The following is a 20,075-nucleotide window of genomic DNA, read 5'->3' on the forward strand; positions in this document are numbered from 1 at the left end:
ACAACTAAATATTGATATAAAGTGATATAAAGTCTACCGAGAATCGCTTATTATTAAAGATAAATCAACAAAATATTGTTTATCTCAATGAAATGGAGGATGTTTGGATACTATTGACATGAAAGTTCTGCCCAAGTGTATTTATATTCACACAAAAAGTACTGTACAACGCTGATAAAAGACAAAATGTAAGTATTATGAAAATAAAACTGGAAAATGAATTATAAACGAGCTATGAGCATATGGTGGGGTGTGGTTCTTTTGTGACAAAATAACCACATTATTATGATGGGGAAAATGAAGTTAGAAATAAAATAGTACATTTGTAATGGTTGTAATTATGATTAAATTTAGTTTCTTCTTTTAATTGATAAAAACCCAGACCTCAAATTTTAAGGACTGCCAGGGAAAACATGACTTTATTGCTCTATTAAGGGGCAGAAAACACAGTTAATTTCCTCACATAAGCCTCAAATAAAAAAAAACATTTTCTTCCCACAATCCTTTCCATTCCATGAAAACAAACATTTTGTAAGTTGGCACACAGGTGGCACTCCTTGAGATATTTTCTGCTCTCTAAAACAAGATCAGAAATTAAATCAAAGAGCCGAGCTGAGCCAATGGGAGCTCGGTGTCTGTGGCAACAGCAGCACAAGTCTGCTCAGCCATTGGTCCGCGGTTTCACACAGTGGCGGCTGTGATTGGCTGCCGGCGCGCCGAGGCTTCATTGCCTCCATGGCAACATTGCTTCCTTATTGCTTAGGGAAGGTGAAAAGGAGGGAAAGAGGGGAGGCGACTTTCACTCAGACGCTACCTCTGCATTATTCATCCTTTGTCCCTGTGTGGATGAACTGGCGGATGCATGTGTGTCGGATTTGGTTTGAGTGGCAACGATTGGCTGAGACTTAAAAGGTGAACGAGGTGAATCCGGTGCAATAATTGCACTGAGCGGTGCAACGCATCCAGCAAAACAGTGTCTATATATAAATAAGAGGGGAATCTGGGACCTGCTCTCCAAAATGAGTGTTACACGGAGGAGCAGTGCAGGATGAGGACTGGATAGAGACAACAACACCAGCAGAAACAACAAAAACCATGTGGCTTTGTTTGTTGTTGTTGTTGTTTTGACTGTCCTCCTACATTTGAGGGAGGGGAGAATCCTATGGAAGGGGGAGGGCAGGAGGAAAAAACACCACGCAGGGATTAAGGAGTGAATGGCGGGGTGGGATGGCGATGAGGGGGGCTCCTCCCCCCCATGTATGTGCCTAAGCAACGTCTGTTGACAGGCGTGCAGACTAGCGAGCTGGCTGGCTGTTCCCTCCGGCAGTGCACAGGATGACGAGATGGCAACAGGCAACTCTGGCGTAGCACGTGCTCGCAGTTGCCGTGGCAACCTGCCCTTGGATACAGCGTGTTGGTTGGCCGTTTTCTGGCTGTTGTTGTTCTGCGAAGGCTGATGAAACCTCGTGGATGAGGGAGGGAGGGAGGAAGGGAGGGAGAGCGAGCTGTACAGCGTGGAGCTTGTTTCCCGCCTGGGTAGAAAGTGTTGCTGGGCACATTAGAGGTCAGTTGGTAAACAAACACGCACATTTAACACATAATTGACCCTGCACTGTGAACTCCGACGACCTTAATTCTAATACTTCTAATTAAAGATGAAAGCAGGATGAGCCCCGGATTGACTTTCTTTGTTAAAGCACAACATTTAATGAGATTATCCTGATGTTTTGAACTTGTCTTTTTTGAATTAAAACTCACAATACTGACATAATTTTTTTTTTTTTACAGGTAAATATGTTTTTTTTTAATGACACAAAAACACCTGAATGAGCTTAGACAATTGTAAACAAACATCAGTGGGCAAACCAAAAAAAAGAAGTAGAATCCCCTCCAAGAACCCATATTTGAGGAACGAACAAAGAACGAGGACAAAAGAAACACATTTGCGGCCTTGAGTGTCCCGATCGATGCCGTATAGTGCTGAGTGTGCAGGCTGCCTGATGAGATCCTGCACAAATAAACATTCTGCTCGCGACGTAGTCGACTCTCTCCGCACTGAGGCACGGAGGAAAAAGATGGTGCCGCGAGCCGCTGGGGCCCGAGCTGACAGCGTGATTGATTACAAGTGCAGGCAGTCTTTGTTTCGCCATCGGTAATCAGAACAAAGCGGTGTGTGTGTGTGTGTGTGTGTGTGTGTGTGTGTGTGGGTACAAGGTGAAGAACGTCCTTGAATCAAAACTTAAGCTTTAATGTAAATGCATATGTGTGAGAATACACCTGGAAGAGAACCACCCAAAACAGGCCGACCTCCATCGCCGTCACACTTCCTCCTGAGTGGCTACTTCGATTTCCTCCAGCCTCTGCGCCATGGACAGGACCAGCATTTTCATCTGGGGAAGGACGGGGTAGAGTTTCAGTGATGCAGGTGAATGGGAAACGGGTGGAGTAAATGCAGAAAAAGTGAGCATCAGGGAGGATGGGAAAAGGGGGTGGATTCTTCAAAAAGGGAAGAGAAATGGAGGGAATTGGACGCAGCGAGGAAGAAAGAAGGAAGGGAGGAGACGATTTGAAAAAGGAGGAGAATGAGGTAGAGACTGACAAAAGCCACTGGGGAAGCAGTGGAGAGAGTGGTGGAGAAGTATGAAAGAAGCATGTGGGGAGGTCAGGTCACTGAGGGCACGGATGAAAAACCCAAACAAATGTCTGTGAGTCAGACACACATGTACAGCTTTACAGCTGATGCCCCTTAAGCATTAAAGTGTGGACGGCAAAGACGAAACTGGCGTTTACGGCAGACTGAGCATCTGTTCTGATGCGTTTACGACCAAGCTGTAGCTAGCCATTTGCAGACGGTGGTGGCAGACATTTCTCTTCACACCGTCCTGCCTGAGTTTAGTGAAGTATGTATGTGTCATATGAAGGATTTATGGATAGTATCAGATTTTACTTTATTATTTTTCCTAAATCTGATTCAGATTTTTGGCCACTATGAGCGCAACATCGATATCGAGTAGTATATCGGCTCATATTCAGATAACTAAGACTGATTTTTATGTGGGAAACATTGCCAAAATGCATCCGTTTGTGCCGTTCTTTATTTTTTAATTTGCTTTACATGTGGTAGAAATGGGTGATAATGATGGGGTTGAAACAATAAATCGATTATTAAAAAGGTATCATCAACTATTGTGATAATTTGAGTGCCTTTTAAATAATTAAAACAAACTCTCTGATTTCTTTACAGCCTCTTAAATGATTTCCTTGCTCCTGATAACGAAGAAATCATTCAAATTGAATAATGTCGCTTTGTGGCCAAAAACAAGTAATATGAGAACATCATTTCAAGGTTTGGTTCATTTATATTTGTGTATTTTTAATTGTTTTATGGTTTTGTCTGTGAAGCATCTTCAGTTACATTTAAAAAGGAAAAGAGCGACAAAACTAAACCATTATTCTGAGAAACATCAGTGTTTTCAAGATCAAGAGAATATTATTGAACTAAATAAGTCGGGGGCTGCAATTCTGGCTATTTTCATCCAATTGTATTATAATAGTCAATTATTTTTCGGAATAATTGACTATTTCCCTTGTGTGGTGAACAGCTCCAGTAGCCTCAGGTGATGTCTGCATGTTTTGTCCAAAGTGACAGTCATTTAAACTGTGGAAACTGAATAGAATAGGGGAACTTCATGTTGGATGATTGCAGCACTGTCTTTGTTTGAGAGAAAACTGTTCATCATTGTCGCTGCACACGGAGCCAAATTAAAATCGGGTTTTTATCTGAAATAACATCTGTCGACTTGTTCGGTTTTTCTTTGAAATGTCTTACCAATGCTTTGAACCGGTTTTGGAACGCACGTAGTTGTGTTTCCAGTGAAACACGGACGCTTTTCTTGCCAAACCGTCACATTGTGAGTGATTGCTCAACGTGTAGCAACACATCTCAAAGACAGGTTACCAGAGATTTCTAAATTTAGTTTTGTGCAGATTTTAGCCTGTATACTTTATTCAGACAACATATTGCAGCACTGTTTATTTAGAATTTAACATTAATTCCACATTTTCAGAGGCTGTGAGGCAACGTTCTCCAATAATTGAGATGTTAGGATTATAAAATGTCAGATGTCAGTTAAATTAAGCGTCACAACTAAACTAGCGATAATTGATTAATTTATCCGTAAAATTCCAAAAAATATTGATCTGTGTTTCCCAAACCTTAAAAACGTCAACAAAATGACTCCATTTATATGATTTATTTCTTATATGGAGCAAAGAAACCTGCAAATATTAACATTGAAGAAGCTAAAACATCTGATAACTTGTTTAATAGATGATCAAAAAACCTATAACAACTTAATCACTTGTGTAATGATTTAATATAATAATTGTAGCCTTAATTATGAGCACTTAAAATCTGTTATTCACACTGACGTTAAACCTAGGTGGATTTAAAATGGTTACCAACGTATTAATATTACCCATATTAACTAGAGCTGAAACAACTTATCGATTACTAAATTAATCGTCAACTATGCTTTTTTTCCATGATTAAAACAAGATTTCCGATCGTTTTAGCTTCTTAAATGTGAATATTTTCTTCGTTTCTTTGCTGCAGGTAACAAAGAAATGATTAAAAGTGAATTATTTGGGTTTGTGGGCAAAACAAGACGTTTGAGAGCATCGTCATGTCCACATTTGATGAACACTGATCAATATTTTTTCACATTTTATGGACCAAACGATGAATCAATTACTATTATTATTAACCTACAGTGCATTCCAATGTGCTGTATTATGTCGGCATTTTTTGCTGGGTAACTCATCGGTGTAGCAACAGTGTCACATGACATGATTTGTTGTGGTGGGTCGCGAAACTGGAACAGATAATTATATACACGTGGTGACTAAGTGAAGAAGCCATTGACAGAATAATGCATGGCTGAGTATTTACAGTGCTTTTAAAGACATCTAAGGAGACACGGAGTCTCTCCATGTGTCCGAGTCATTTCCCCCTCAGCTTCTTGTGTACAATTAGTCTGTTGTATAATAAAAGACTGTTATATAAAAGCATGTTTAACCTGTTAAAAATATACTGTTATGAAGATTACATGACACAGGGTGATAATTCATATGTCACAACTCAGGAAGCAAAGTAAAAAAATAAAGACAAAGACATACTGTACATAAGATGCTGCTACAGTGACAAAAACAATCCCGGATCAAAACATGTTTTTCCTCTTAACAAAGATTCCTCAACATGCTCCCCATCTCATCTATTGTCCCCCTTGCACATGGAGAGTGTGGCAGGGCTGCTCTGCTATCGCCCCCTAGTGGCCCATTTGAGAACACGTTTCCATTTTTTTTTTATTTAAACAAAGGATTTGGATTCACTGTGGGAACCCATTGAGAAAATGTGACGTCCATCAACATTTTCATTAAAAATAAAAAATACACATTTGAGACTTAATAACTGCAAGGATAAAACAAAGGAAGGAGTTTGAGAAGAAAATGAAATGCATAAATAAAAACAGCTCTGGATATTGCAATTAATCTGTACAGACAATTAACTAATGGTATTAGTATATTGATAAGGGTTTCAGCAAGGCGGGGGGGGGGGGGGGGGGGGGGGCTGACATGACATGAGATGAGGTCATGTCAGATACAAGAGTCTGCCCATCACAGCACTGAGGGCTTCCCAGAACCAAGGTGATGTCATCGTTAGTCCAACCTGTGCTTTGGTAATCAATGAGTCGGGTTACATTTACGGTCAGCGACTCAAAACAACACAGAGGACGCCCCCCCCCCCCCTCCCTCTATAACAAACTGACGTAATGTTTCAAGGAGTTAACGGTCATAGTTATTCACTAAAATTAGGTTTACAGCTTTAATTGCTTTGTTGTTATTGTGTTTTTTTTTAATTATTAATATGTGCCTGGAAGGTGTCCATAAATAAAATGTATTATTATGATATTCTTATTTAGATATTGATGATGTTCAGGAGGTGGTGGATTTTATCTCACAGAGGCAGCAAACAAAGAGAAGCAGCAGCAGCATCATCATCATCATCATCATCAGTGACTTACCTCTGTTAGCTGTTGTTCAACAACGCCTCGGTGCTCCATTGTGACCGGCTGCTCTTCGGGGCCCTCTGCTGCCAACATTTGGTTTGCAGAGCCAAAAACATAGCTGGGAAATAAGATACAGCTTTATAATAAGACAGTGAACCATATACAGTATGTGCAATTAACATCTGAATCACTTATGACATATGATTCACAATTATGTAAATCACATGGGCTTAAATTTAATTCACTCTGATTCATTAATTTAAGGTTTGTTTCCAATAAAGTGCGAGAGAGAGAGAGAGAGAGCAAGCTTTTGTTTATTGTAAATTGCATTCCAGTGCGACTTTTAAAACCAAATAAAATGAGAATAAAACCTCAACCTAAATAAGGAAACGTCTGCCTCTGACAGTGAACGTACCTGTCAATGTTCGCAACGTTGAAATAGAAAGCGCATCTCTTGTGGTCCAGGTGCTTTGGCGTGGACGTGTAAACGATGCCGATGACAGAATGGCAGGATGTACACTCGAGATCCATCACCAGACTGTCGAGGGAAAAAAATGACAAATCAAAAGAGGTTGCTTTTGAGTTATTGTTTTTGCCTGCTGGTAAAATTGCAGAATATGTTTTTATTTGAGCGTTTCTGACCACAACTCTTTCCCTGCTCCACACAGTCGACCCTCCTCTCTGACCAAGACATTGTCAGTGACCCCTAAGATCAAAACATCACAAAACACATCAGCATCATATCAACAGACAAACTCCATGTCAGACCATCAAATATAAAACATCACAGACTGCAGAACGCTGGAGGAAAGAGCCTGAGGCCTTATCCACACAAAAACAACTTTGACAATTAGATTTTTCTTTTCTGTTGTTAAATAGTTTAATAAATGTCTTCATACACACAAACTCCACCCAAATAACTCTAAACACTGTAGTATATATGCCAGGCCTGTGTGTGGTGCTGTAATGCTGCCACAGAAATACAACAAAAATCAGAAAGGATGACATATAGTGGGTTAAGGGTTAGAACGGTCAGGCAGGGCTATGAGGCCATCTTTTTCGTCAAAGTAGCCTATTGATTGTATACATGAAAACGCAAAGGGAAGTGTTTAAAGACATTTTTTACTCTGGGACATGAACTTTTCCACAAAATGTAGGTCTTTCAGAATGTTGATTCTATGTGGGAAAAAAAGCCTTCTTCTTGTGTGGATCTTCGTAGTGAATGAGTGAATAATATACATTTCTTTTTCAATTGCCCAAAATTCGCAAATAACAATTTGCATCATCCTCTGTCCTTCAACACTTAGTTCAGTCAAAGGTGCATTATGTAATAAATCTAAATCAACTGGCCATAAAATCCTCTTAATATGTTACAGAGACTGAGGAATAATGTTACCTAAAAGACCTCAGTATTTTGAATTTGAATGTAGTAACTGTTTTTGGCCACATTCTTACATATGGCACCTTTAAGAAACAATTAACTGAAAAAAGTTTAATCAAGTATTAAAATTAGTGCTGGTCCGTTAACGTCATTAATGTTAACGCATGACAAGTTTCTATGACGACTGGTTGGAAAAAGTCACGTGTGAAGTCATGTTTACGTGACTCCTGGTTGTTAAAATGAGTCTCAAAAGTAACACAGTTCTTCTGTCGTTGCACTGGAGTCCAGGCACTGTTTACCAGTTAGCTCCTTTAGCGCCGTTAGCGCGCCTACAGTCGAACTGGAGCCGTCTGTTAATTAAATAGTAGCAGCCCGACAAATAACTAGCATACTCATTTTTAATCGAATTTAACAATCGGGAATAACGCAAACATGACGTCACACGCGTCTTTTTCCCAGTCAGTCGTCATGGAAACGTGTCATGCGTAATGGCCTAGCACGAATTAAAATAGTTGCCAATGAAGCAACAGGGCCCCCCTCCTCCGGGCCCCTGATGATGTTTATCCGGCCATGCTTGTAATTTTCATATTTTTTGGAAACTCATGTTTGTTTGTTTTTAAAACAATTGTACGAGTGTGTTATCAAAGTAAAGTTAGAAACCAGTGTAAAAAAAACAACAACGACGACTCACGCTTCAGTCGAATCTGGTTTTGTCCATCATCACTTCCGTCCCAGGACAGCGAATCTCCCACAGGTAACTTGCATTTCCCGCAGATGAAGACCACAGGTTCGTTGTCCACGTCCTCCTCTGCGTGGCCGAAAAGTTTCTCTTCCACAACACTGGAGTCAATTGAGCGGTTTCCCGTTTTCTGTCGGCTACTTTTGATCGAGTCACCGAAGGAGGAGTCTGTGCTGGACGCCTCAAAAGCGATGTCCAATTTTTTCTGTCGGTGTTTTGATTTTGACATAGTTTCTCTGTCCGCCATCTTCACCGAAAACAAACCGTTTCGAACTTTGGCGGGTGGTTGACATACGTGATATTTCACTGCTGTGTACTTCCGTCTTCGTCTAACCCACCTCGAAGTTTCCCCCTGTTTTGCTACAATGTCGATATGTATAGTTAATTAAATATTTTGTATATTTTGTGGATAGTTCAATGTATTAGATTTATAAAACCAAATCGAGTGTACTCAACGTTTCATGTTGGTCTATGAGATTACAACATACAAAAAAGAAACGTGTAACGGTACGCTAACCATCTTAACCAGCTTTTAATCTTTTTGACGTGACCCGGAATTACTTTCAGTTTGAAGCCTAATTATATTATAATTCAGTTAATTCGTCGCCTGTTTTGCGTGTGTTTGTATACCTAGGACTTTTATAGAGAGTTATTTTATTAACATAAAACTACAAATCACAGTTTAACGTTTAAAAACAACGACGACACTGGAACACTTGTATTTCGTGGCCTGGTAACCCGGAAGTTAATTATTCGAGTTTAGCGGCGCGAAGCCCAAGAGCAGCGATTGTTTTGATTTTGCGTCGGAGCAAAAGTGTCGCTGTCACTTTCTTTAAGCGCCCTATTTTTTAATTTTGTGACATTTTGATTCATCATGTGTGAAAAGATAACGAAGGTAACGTTGCAGAGTCTCGCTAATATAAGTTAGTTATTTATAACTAGTTAGTTAGTTATAAGTAGGTTGTTGTTTTTCTACTGTTTATCTTCCAGTTGTTTCATTTCAGGTGAACAGCTGGCTCAGCTCGGTGTTTGGGGATCAGCCGGTGCCGCAGTTCGAGGTCAACACCCGGACCGTGGATATTCTGTACCAGCTGGCTCAGTCCAGTGAAGCCCGCTGCAGTGAAACCTCTCTGCTGATCGAGGACATTAGACAGAAGGCGTCCGAGTATCAGGCTGACGGTGAGTGGGTCACTGACATACATTATATGGCGATCGAAGTGGCTGATAATGATCAAATCATGAAACCACTGCTATTCTTTCTGGGGGGAGGACGACGCTTACAGTGTCATATGGTATTTATATCTACATACTGTATGTATGACTCATAAAGAGATAGTTCCAGTTTTCACCAAAGTCCATAGAGGAAATCAGCATTTTTGTTATTTAGATATATCTGAACAAAAACTTTGAATCAAATTAACAAATGTGAAATTATGAAAGGAGACTACAGATATGTTAAATGGCAATAATTGGCAACAAACATATTCTTAAGATATTGTTGATATTTTCTTGTGTTGTGTTTTGAACCTAACCGTGTTTCCTGCACATCAGGTGCACATCTCCAGGATGTTCTCCTCCAAGGTGTCGGCCTGTCCTCTGCCAGCTTGTCAAAACCTGCTGCTGATTACCTCTCAGCTTTAGTGGACAATGCCATGGTGCTTGGAGTGAGAGACACATCATTGGGCAGGTAATGTGTTTTGGTGGCACCGTTGAAGTGAAGTTTATTTTCTGTCAATACTGGTTTTTGCTCCTTGTGTAGCTTCATGCCAGCAGTGAACAACCTCACCGATGAGCTTCTGGAAGCAGAGAAGTCAAACCGGAGACTTGAGAGGGAGCTGAAGGCCCTCAGAAAGAGACTCGGAACCACTCTGGTGCTGCGGAGCAGTTTACAAGAGTAAGGACATGGTTGACGTACAACACAACACCACTGTTTCGGGGCATCTAGATGAAGCAGACGCACAACCATTTGCTGCTACATGCTACATGCTTCACATCCTCTGTAGCTGGTTATATTCTTTGTCATCAGGGATATCAACAAGACTGTCAAGGCTCAGGCAGTGGAGAGCGCTATAGCAGAGGAGAGACTGCTCAACATGGATTTTGTAAAAGCAAAATCCAAAGAGCTGAGCAACAGATGGGAGAGAGCAGAGGTAATATATATACATATAAATTAAATAATATAATTAAATATGTTTGCTTATACATCTGTGTTTGTAATTGTTATACAGTCGCACATTATGGTATTTATACACAATGCTACCAAACTAACCTGCATGAAACAAAGACGGCAATTAAAGTTGAACAAAGTGCAAACATGACGTGTTTCCCCAGCCTTACGACACGTCTCTTAATTTGAAATACACAAATAATAATAAGGCCAAGTTTATGAAGTAACCGTTCTAGCATTCATTTGATTCCAATTAAAAGATACAGGTAAAAGTTGCTGAACATTGTTCATATGGACTTAAAAACTAGGGAATTGGCTGACCTCATAATTTACCTTAATGCAGAGAAGTAATCCCAGATCATGTCACTGCCCCCACTGGCTTGTAAATCACACACAATATATAAAAATCATGTTGATATATTTTTGGATGGGTAATTCACTCATAGCTCAGGAAAAAAAATACCCAAGGGGGCAGAAACTGACCTCTGAAAAGGCAAATAACCTGACAGGCCACTGTACTTGTTACCTGTTCTATTTAGTTCAGATTGACTGACTGTATTTTGACCTGAATATAATCTGGGCATCATGTTACTGCCTCTGGTTTAGAGACCAGAGACGATGCTGATACTTATCGCCCTTCATGTTATTGTCACGATTCAGGACCAGGTTTTGAAAGTAGTGAATCTCAGTCACCATGGCAGAGCTTTAACGAACATTTCATTCTCTTATCAATCCCACAGGCTCAACTTGTATCCAGGAAAATGGACAAGGCCCTCACCCACCAGGCTATTGTGCAGCTCGCTGAGGTATTCGAGCTTCCACACATGTCCCGCAACAGTCGTCGCTATGGAAATGAAGACGTAACACTGTCTGCTTTCAGGGATTAAAATGTGTCGTCTTATTTTTCTCTCTGCAGGAAGTCAACACACTGAAACAAGAAATAATCCCCTTGAAAAAGAAACTGGAGCCATACATGGACCTCAGCCCAGTATGTTTGTTTTCAGATCATCACGTAGAAGTTTCTGATTAAGAATGTGCATACATTTAACTATGATATAAAATTAGCCTAATAAGACTTATTTTACAAAATCCTTCTCTCCTTCAAACCACGACAGAGCCCGTCTCTTGCTAAAGTGAAAGTAGAAGAAGCAAAAAGAGAATTGGTGAGTGTCTACATTGATAACAAAAAACGTGGTTACTTTGCTTCATATTTTAATGCTTTTGATGTTTCCTGAATTACAGGCTGCAGTTGATTCCCAGCTTGAAATGAACGTGGATTTCAAGTGACGTTGAAGACTCATCTTTTTTGTGTTTTTGTGTTGTACTTTTTCTATGTGTTGAAGAATAATAAAGTCTACGTTTGTCAAAAACAAAACTCAACCTAAACTGTGCACCATGTTTGGTAACTCATCTTACACCTTACGAAACAGTTTATCATAGAGCACTGGGTTAGCATGAATTCATGACTTGTTCTCGACAAGTTTTTCCTTGTGACATTTACACGAGGGCCTTTTTTTTTCGCCCCAACCTTCCTGTTTGACCAATATGGCTGAATTTGTCTCAAAAACAAAGATCAGGAAACATTTGTGCAGTTTGACAACAAAATTCCACCGGCTTTAGAGGGATAACGGCAGATGAAAGGGCTTTTGATGCCACTCCCTGCATGGCATGCATAAAGCTTAAGCACAGCAAATGCAAACAAACTTGGGGGGAAGGACATGTTTGGATGCAAAATAGAGACCCAAGCGTCTCTCGTCAGTTTGACTGTTGTAGGTCTGTGCTGTCGTTTGACACTGGGATTGACCGGTTACCATGGAGTGGGTCATGGATGTGGGCCCAGGAAGCAATTCACCCAGGCGGCCCCCTGCTTCATTCAACAACACCGTGGCACTAAGGACGTCAATGGTTTCTAAAACGACACCGAAATCGGAATAGCGTGCGCTTGACACTTGTTTTTGTTTCATACTTTATAGAGAGTGTTAAGGATAATCTTAACACTTCAGCATACAAAGATATTTTGGACGACGCTATGCTTCCAACTGTGCACCAGTGCACAAAATAAGGACTATGAGGACACAGTTTGATCAGTGTCTGGCATCATAAATGCTGAGGAAAGTCTTCCAAGAAGTGGGTTATAGCTGCAAAAATGGAGTCAACTACATGTTAAAAGCCTGTATATGTATTTGAATTAATCAATACAGTCAGGAGTCTGAATACTTTTGTCCATATAGTGCATATTTAAAGTTTTTTAAGTCTTAAAATTATAAATCTGAGGTTATGGAAGCAGAAAAGGAAGAATCCAAAAGGTAAACATGTGCCTCATGGTGAACAGAGGAGGAGGAGGAGGAGGGGGGGGGGAGAGTATAAAAGGAGCTGCCAGTGCGTCATTCCACAGTGCGCGTCTCTCCCTCTCCCCCATTTTAAAATAGTTTTATCTGCCACGCCCACGCTATAACTCCCACTCAGCTGTCACGGCGAAGACGCGTTCAGGTTCCACTCTCATCCATTCACAAACCTGCGGTGCGGCGGCGCACTGCGCGGCTCGTCTGTCAGTTTTTGGAGCAACTTGTTGCGCAGCTGCTATTTTCTAACCTCCTCCTCCTCCTGCTGCTGCTGCTCCTGCTCCGTCTCTTTCTCTTTTCTGGTCCATTATTATCGCAGGAACAGGCGCTGCTTTGTGCTGCTGCGTCTCCTCCGAGTGGAAACACTTTTTCCAGACATCGTGGATCAGTGGACGAGTTTCCCCTCGTTGTCCTCCATCGCACAGTGAAGAGTGGACGGAGTCTCTTGTCTAATATGGTTTTGGAGGCAGGAGATGAGAGTCATGAGCTGGACGCGTCCTGGTGGTCACGCACTGGACTGGAGCCACAGCCTCTTCTACCTGACTCTGCTCCTGTGGACCAGACGCATGAGTGGACTGGCTGACTTCTCAAGTAAGATGACGATGATGATGATGGAGGGAGGAGGAGGTGGATAAAGGAGGATTAGAATGAAAAGATCATCCTCCTTCTGTCAGAAAGTTCTGTAAAGATTTAGTATAATAGTCACAGTGGGGTGAGGGTTTAAAAAACAGTAAAACTAGTTCCAGAGCAGGATATGTCATGTAGATGTAGCCCAAAATACACATGTTTATACAACTGACAGCTTACTCTGAATCTCACAAGATTCACTGTTTTTCCCCCCAAAACAAACTCCGTAAACATCTCCAGATAAAAGCACCTTGAGTAATAAGTAACTTAATCACATCTAGTCTGCACCCAAACCAACAAAGGTGGGTCAAGTCGCCAGTTGGCAGAATTTGCCACAAGGAAAGAGTTTTCAGCGCAACATGAGACAAACTCTACCTAAAAACAGACATCTAAGAGAATAGAGGAGTCTGATCTGAAAGCACAAATGAAACAGACAGATTATATTTATTTCAAAGTTGTTCCAAAGTACTTTAAAATTATGCTTTTAGTCTTTTTCCTAACTGATAATAAGAAATGACACCATCACACGAGACAGAACTGGGAATGACTTTACCTCCAATTTGACTGTTTTCTCTCAATCTAACATTTTCATCTTGAACTATATATTATATATAATCCATGTCAACATAGACACTTATTTAGAAATTCTGTGGAATAACTGTCATTGCAATATGATGGAATTTAACCTTTAAATTCAATTTCCCAGTCATTACTTCAGAGAAGGAAGGGCCATGAGTTTGAAACCTTCTGTGAAGTCATTCCCAATTAATTTTTATCAAATAGTTGGGGGAAAAGACTAAAACCATCATTTTAAAGGAGGCATGTCCATGCCAGTCTGCATCTGTTTTACATGTTTCTGTGTTTTCTCGCCAGTCAGAAAAATCCAGTCTCGGTCATTTCCTCTTCCTCACGTCCTCCTCCAATGGTTTTCTTTGCTTCCTTTTCACCAGTTTTGCCCAAATTAACATAAAGCTAAAACTGCCTTGATCTTATTGCAGGTACCTGGGTAGGATTAGCATAGTGCCGTGAAGCAATTCATGTTCTTGGCTGGTTTTCCGCTATCAGACAGTAGGGGGAGTATACATAGTTGTGGCTCCTCCTGACCGTTGAACGCCCCTTTAAAGCACCTGTATGCTACGTTTCCATGTGCTTTACAGACTATCTGTCCAGGATCATCACCAGTCACTCGGCTCACGCGTGCGACGGCCAGCCTCTGCGTCTCCACTGCCCGCGTCACTCCACCATCTCCATCCAGTCGGCGTTTTACGGCAGTGGCGAGGCGTGGCTGTGCACAGCAGACCCGCGCCGCTCGGACCCTCCGCTCAGAAACCACAGCTGCTCAGCTTTCACTGCCCTGCAGGTGTGTGACGAGGTTACGCGGCACTTTCCACTCTCACTGAGTCAGGCTGTGAAACGGTGGGTGTTCACCAGTTCCAGCTGATTTATTGGAGTGGATTTCTCCCCCAAATGTGTTCAGCGTTTGTCCTGAACACAACATTAGTCATGGAGATTGAACACACACAGGCCATTTTTCATCTATTTTGTCAGTCAGGTAGTTTTGCATTCTGACTTTATTCTTAGAACGCTGACTTTATTCTTAGAATTCTGACTTTATTCTCAGAATTCCGAATTTATTTTTCAGAACTCCGACTTAGAACTCAGAATTCTGACTTTATTCTTAGAATTCTGAGTTTATACTCAGAATTTTTGAATTCATTTTTCAGAATTCTGACTTTAAAGAAATAATTCTGACTTGAAACAAATAATTTTGACTTTATTCTCAGAATTCTGACTTTATTCTCAGAATTCTATACAAACAGAATTTTTGGCTGTATTTTTCAGAATTCCGACTTTATTCTTTGAATTCTGACTTTAAACTCAGAATTCTGACTTTATTCTCAGAATTTGGGCTTTAAACTCAGGATTCTTGACTTTATTTTTCAGAATTTCTGACTTTAAAACTCAGAATTCTGACTTTATGCGACTTTAAAAACTCAGAATTCTGACTTTATTCGACTTTATTCTCAGAATTCTGACTTTGAACTCAGAATTTCTGACTTTGAACTCAGAATTTCTGACTTTGAACTCAGAATTTCTGACTTTGAACTCAGAATTCTGACTTTATGCTCAGAATTCTGAGCTTCAGACCCGAGTTCCATCTTACGTCCTCAGTGTCACTGAACAGAGCCATTGTTAATGTCTTCTGCAAAGTAATTTATAGTTAAGGGTTACGCACTGCAGCTTTAAAGGTAAACATCTTGTTTGTTGTTTTTCAGAAACTGCTCTCTGAGTGTCAGAGCAACAGAGACTGCCAGCTTCCTGTCAATCACCTGCTGTTTGGGAGAGACCCATGTCCCGGCACTGTCAAATACCTCCATGTGGACTACAAGTGTAAACCCAGTGAGTTTTCCTCTCTTATCTCTTACCCTCTTCCTCCTCCTCCTCCTCCTCCTCCTCCTCACTGTTTGTCCTCTCGCAGCTGAACACAAAAGACACGTGGCATGTGAAGGGGACACCATGGTCCTGCGCTGTAAACCCCCCAGGGTGCTGAACATCTACGCAGCTGTCTATGGCAGAGATCTGAGCCATGGTAACACCTGCCCCTCACACCTGACCAGACCACCCCCTTTTGGTGAGTCGACGACGGGATATTTCGGTTTTCTCACGTGGCGCGGCTGTAACTCACTGGAGATTCCTTCTAGCAATGTCCAAATAAGGCCACAAATACAGCAGCTAAACTTGGTCTAAATTAACTTGAAGCATTTAATTTCAAAATAAAGGTTTTAAAGAGGCAGCTTACAGTGTTTTAATATTATGGGCTATTGGTATTTTACATTATATCAAGTCACATAAAAAATGTGCTAAATTGTGTCATATCAAAATAATACACACTCCTTATTTATATTTCCTCTTTTCCACATTGTTTAACTTTGAAATGATGCACTATTTTGCACCTTTGTGTGATTTTTAATGATTTTTTTGGGCATCCGTCAAGTAATAATAGTTTTCTTTCCTCCTTTTTGGGGCAGTTTTCTCACAACTTTGAAGAATTTAATCATAAAACCGTTTTATCACACGTTTATCTTTATCAAATACTTGCAGGGTCTTTTATTTTGGATATTATCCTTGATTATACTGTGATTTTGATTAATTTGCTATTAACTGTGCAACCCCAAGAGGTATTATTAAGAAAATATGTTGATGGCATTGTTATATTCTGCAATTAAATATATATTTATTTTATTTTATTACTTGTATTCCAACTATGTGATTGGATTTATCCTGTTTAAACTCTGTTTTGAATAGTGCTACACAAAAAGTTTAGTTTTTTTAGATGATGATTATATTATTCTGTACTTTTTTATACTATAACATGGTCATGATAGAGAGCTAAATCAGAGCATGACATGATTAAAAGCAAATATGAATTATTTCTTGCGTCCCACAGAGTGTCTCAACCACGACGCCGTTCACTCCGTGTCCCAGTCCTGCTACGGCAAACCGCGGTGTGCCGTTGCCGTGAGCAACCAGACCTTCAGGGACCCGTGCTTTCCAGGAACACGGAAGTACCTCAGCGTGATCTATTCCTGTGGTAGGACTCTCTGTGCTTTCCCACGTACAGAGGATAATTATATTAATTTGAAGGAGGTTTTAAAAATAGAAAATGCACCTCATTTGTTTTTGTTTTGACAGCTCCAACAGGGAACTTTTCTTTTTGTTTACTTCTTATCTGATCTCAGTTATCAGCGACTCTAATCACATCGAAAACCCAACGACAAAGTAGCAGGCAATAAAAGACTGTGAGCTCAGAGTTGCAGCTTTTAAGGCTGACATCCTGGTAAACTTCCTGCAATTGGCACGAATGCCAGTGAGGTCATCTAATCATAAATGTGGCTTAATATTGGTGGTGAAAGCTGGGTCATGCTCCATGTCTCAATCCACCATGACACATGTAAACAGGAAACAGGGACTAGACTTGATATAGTGTCAGAAAATCATGAAAAATGTCAATCACTGCTTCCCAAAACTCTAAAGCTATTTATATTTTGAGTTTTGAGGTTCTTCGATGCACTTGGAAGGCAAGGTGAGGCCTTTTAGCTGCAACTTTACCAATAAATGTTGCTAAATTTAACTCTGTATCTTTTATGAATTGAAGAAAATAGTTGGGGATTCAAGTTGGTGATTTCAAATTGAGTAATTGTTATGTTTGTGACAGTGTACTTCAAAATTGTGCATTTTTCAGGTGTTTTGTTGCTTATCAGGGAAGTGGTGCACAGTTAGGGCTGCAATTAATTGATTACTAAATTAATTTATTAATTTATTAATTGGTTTGAATGTTTTTTTTAATAATTAAAACAAGTTTTTTCAGCTTTGCCTCATATCACAAAAAAAATCATTAAGACTGAATAGTTTTGGTCAACATTTTTCAACTTTTTCTGGACCAAGCAATTACTCAATATTTATAATATATAAATAATTTGGCGGATTAAAGTATGATGAAAATAATCGTGAATTGTTGCTGAGTCTATCAACATGCAATAAAACTCCTGTTGTGCTTTGTTTCCAGTTCCACAGTCTTTACTGAAGGAGGCAGACCCCAACGTATTCAGCTCCACCTCATCTCCGACGGTCAAAACAGGAAACGGTAACGGCATCACACGATCCGTTGTAATTCTACTTTTTTTCCAGGCTCTTTTCCGAGTCATAAATCACATTTTCACAACAGTTTCTCCTCTAGATCTGGAGGAGATTTTCTCCAAAGGTCAGCGAAGACCAGGCAGCTCAGGAGCGATGATGAGTGACTCTCTCCTGACCTACGCTTACATTAAAGGTAAACATCACCGACATGTATGCAGGCTCTTGTGATGTGCACACATGTGTATAATCATAATCTCTTCCTATCAGAACGTCCAGAAATGGCTGCTCTGCTCTTCGCCTCCAGCGTTTGTGTCGGCCTTCTGATCACCCTGCTGGCCGTCTCGGTCCGAGTGACCTGCAGGGGGCGCCAGGTTAAAGATCACAGACTCGTATCCAAGACTCTCCAGGAGGACGATGAAACAGAAGATGATGACGACGATGTTGAAGAAGGAACAGGAAGTTCTTTAATCTCAGCCGCGGAGAGGAAAGCGGCGCTGTACAGCTGGGAGGAAGTGACGTACGTGAGCGAGGCAGCCGAACGCGCAGAGAGGATCGAGCGCAGGGACATGATCATTCAGGAGATCTGGATGAACGCGTATTTGAACGGTAGCTCGTGTTAAACGGACATTCATGAATTGTTTTTTTTACACTGTAAAGCATTTTATAATGTAAAGTTTCAGTAAAACTACATTTCAAGCCGTTAAATGTATTATTCTTAAATTATAAACAGAGCTTTATAATGTTAAAAAAAAGTAAATTCTTATTTATCGCATTCGCCACCAAATGAAGCTGAGAAGAGGTTTACTGGAGCAAGAAGATTAAATCACTGTATTATAATATGAAATAGTTTACATACAAAGCATATTTTGGAGTATACTGTATTATAAGTGTTACTGCCCAACTTTTGTCGATTTGGGGCAGAGGAGTTGGAGAAAACTACAGCTGTGATCAAAATTCAAATCTTTTAAACACTTTTCTACGTCACATATGGGATTTTTTGTGATGTTTACTTTATATGTTGAAAAACTGCCACGCACTAGTCTTTATAGAAGTCACTTAGTTCTTGTCGCATTAATTCTGAATGAATACTGTCATTCATCAACGTTGTGTCTCAAATCAGCTTCATCTGTGCAGCAACAGGCGGGACCATGTAACTCACTGGGGGTTTAAACACTGGAAAATATATCAATGGCTCATTTTAAATGGTCTGCATTTACTGTTTATCTCACTCAAAGCTCTTTTATGCGACATTATTTTGTCATAAACACCCATTCATATTCATTTAGCCTATAAAATGCAATGATTTCCTTCTGCCACACATCAGATCTACATGTAAGCTGCCCAAATGTTTCCAGAGGAGGGAAAAATGTTTAATTTAAATGTGATGTGGGATAAGGGACCAAAAGTAAACACCTATTGTATAGTGCTACTGTGCAAGCAAGTACTGTGAACCCCGTTTCCTGAATTAAATACTATTTTTTAGCATTAACATGGTTATACAACAGCTTTGTCTTGTATCTTTCCATCTTTTTTGTAAGTTGCCTCCATTACATTATAAATCTGCTTTTAAATTACCCCTTAAAGAACTTCTTGCCCAGCATTGCTCTGCCTTAATGCCTATATAAATGTGATTATTATTATTATTTACCTATAAAAACTACATATACTGTAAAGGATTATCTTTCCTGCAATTGTTAGGTAAGTGTTATGGTTTTCATTTGGGGAAAAAAGAAGAAACGTTGAGCACGCCTGATAAAAATTTGTGTTTTCCCAACAGTATAACTGTATCATTGGTTATTAAAATCGCCAGCTGTTCATACCAGAGACCAGAGATATGTGTTCCAGTTTCACCTGCCACAACTGATCACTGCCCGAATACTGTTTATAACACTGTTATCCTTCAAAAACAGAGATTAAATTCAATTTGTTGTTTAATACTCAAGGCTCCGGTGATTGAAACACTCTCACTTTACTACTTCCTCACCCCCGCTGGGACGAGAGCTGGAACAACCACCTACTGTGAGGCAACTTCCTGCCTCACAACAGCTTTCTGATTTCTGTGAGTGTGTGTGTGTCACTGACATGAGACAAAGAGAGGAAAGGTGTAGCATCC

General features: G+C 40.2%; 3 protein-coding genes across 3 annotated transcripts; 2 read left to right on the forward strand and 1 right to left on the reverse strand.

The window, feature by feature from the left end:
- Positions 1-2,318: 2,318 nt before the first annotated feature.
- Positions 2,319-8,435, reverse strand: mis18a (MIS18 kinetochore protein A; the record flags this gene model as incomplete). The annotated part of the gene is made up of 5 exons (XM_083889661.1): positions 2,319-2,390; positions 6,084-6,186; positions 6,484-6,606; positions 6,711-6,774; positions 8,141-8,435. The coding sequence occupies 5 exons, from the start codon at positions 8,433-8,435 to the stop codon at positions 2,319-2,321; spliced, it is 657 nt and encodes a 218-aa protein (XP_083745787.1).
- A 627-nt stretch (positions 8,436-9,062) lies between these two features.
- On the forward strand, positions 9,063-11,642 carry haus1 (HAUS augmin-like complex, subunit 1; the record flags this gene model as incomplete). Its single annotated transcript, XM_083888838.1, has 9 exons — positions 9,063-9,083; positions 9,193-9,367; positions 9,740-9,875; positions 9,948-10,082; positions 10,215-10,338; positions 11,096-11,161; positions 11,272-11,343; positions 11,471-11,518; positions 11,598-11,642. The coding sequence occupies 9 exons, from the start codon at positions 9,063-9,065 to the stop codon at positions 11,640-11,642; spliced, it is 822 nt and encodes a 273-aa protein (XP_083744964.1).
- A 1,493-nt stretch (positions 11,643-13,135) lies between these two features.
- Positions 13,136-18,666, forward strand: eva1c (eva-1 homolog C (C. elegans)). Its single transcript, XM_083890543.1, has 8 exons — positions 13,136-13,288; positions 14,482-14,684; positions 15,601-15,724; positions 15,804-15,956; positions 16,773-16,916; positions 17,892-17,969; positions 18,063-18,155; positions 18,230-18,666. Exons 1-8 carry the CDS (start codon positions 13,171-13,173, stop codon positions 18,580-18,582), a joined length of 1,266 nt encoding a protein of 421 aa, XP_083746669.1. The 5' UTR covers positions 13,136-13,170; the 3' UTR covers positions 18,583-18,666.
- The last annotated feature ends 1,409 nt before the right edge of the window (positions 18,667-20,075 follow it).

Source organism: Microchirus variegatus, assembly GCF_963457635.1.
Source record: "Microchirus variegatus genome assembly, chromosome: 5".
NCBI classification, from domain to species: Eukaryota; Metazoa; Chordata; class Actinopteri; order Pleuronectiformes; family Soleidae; genus Microchirus; species Microchirus variegatus.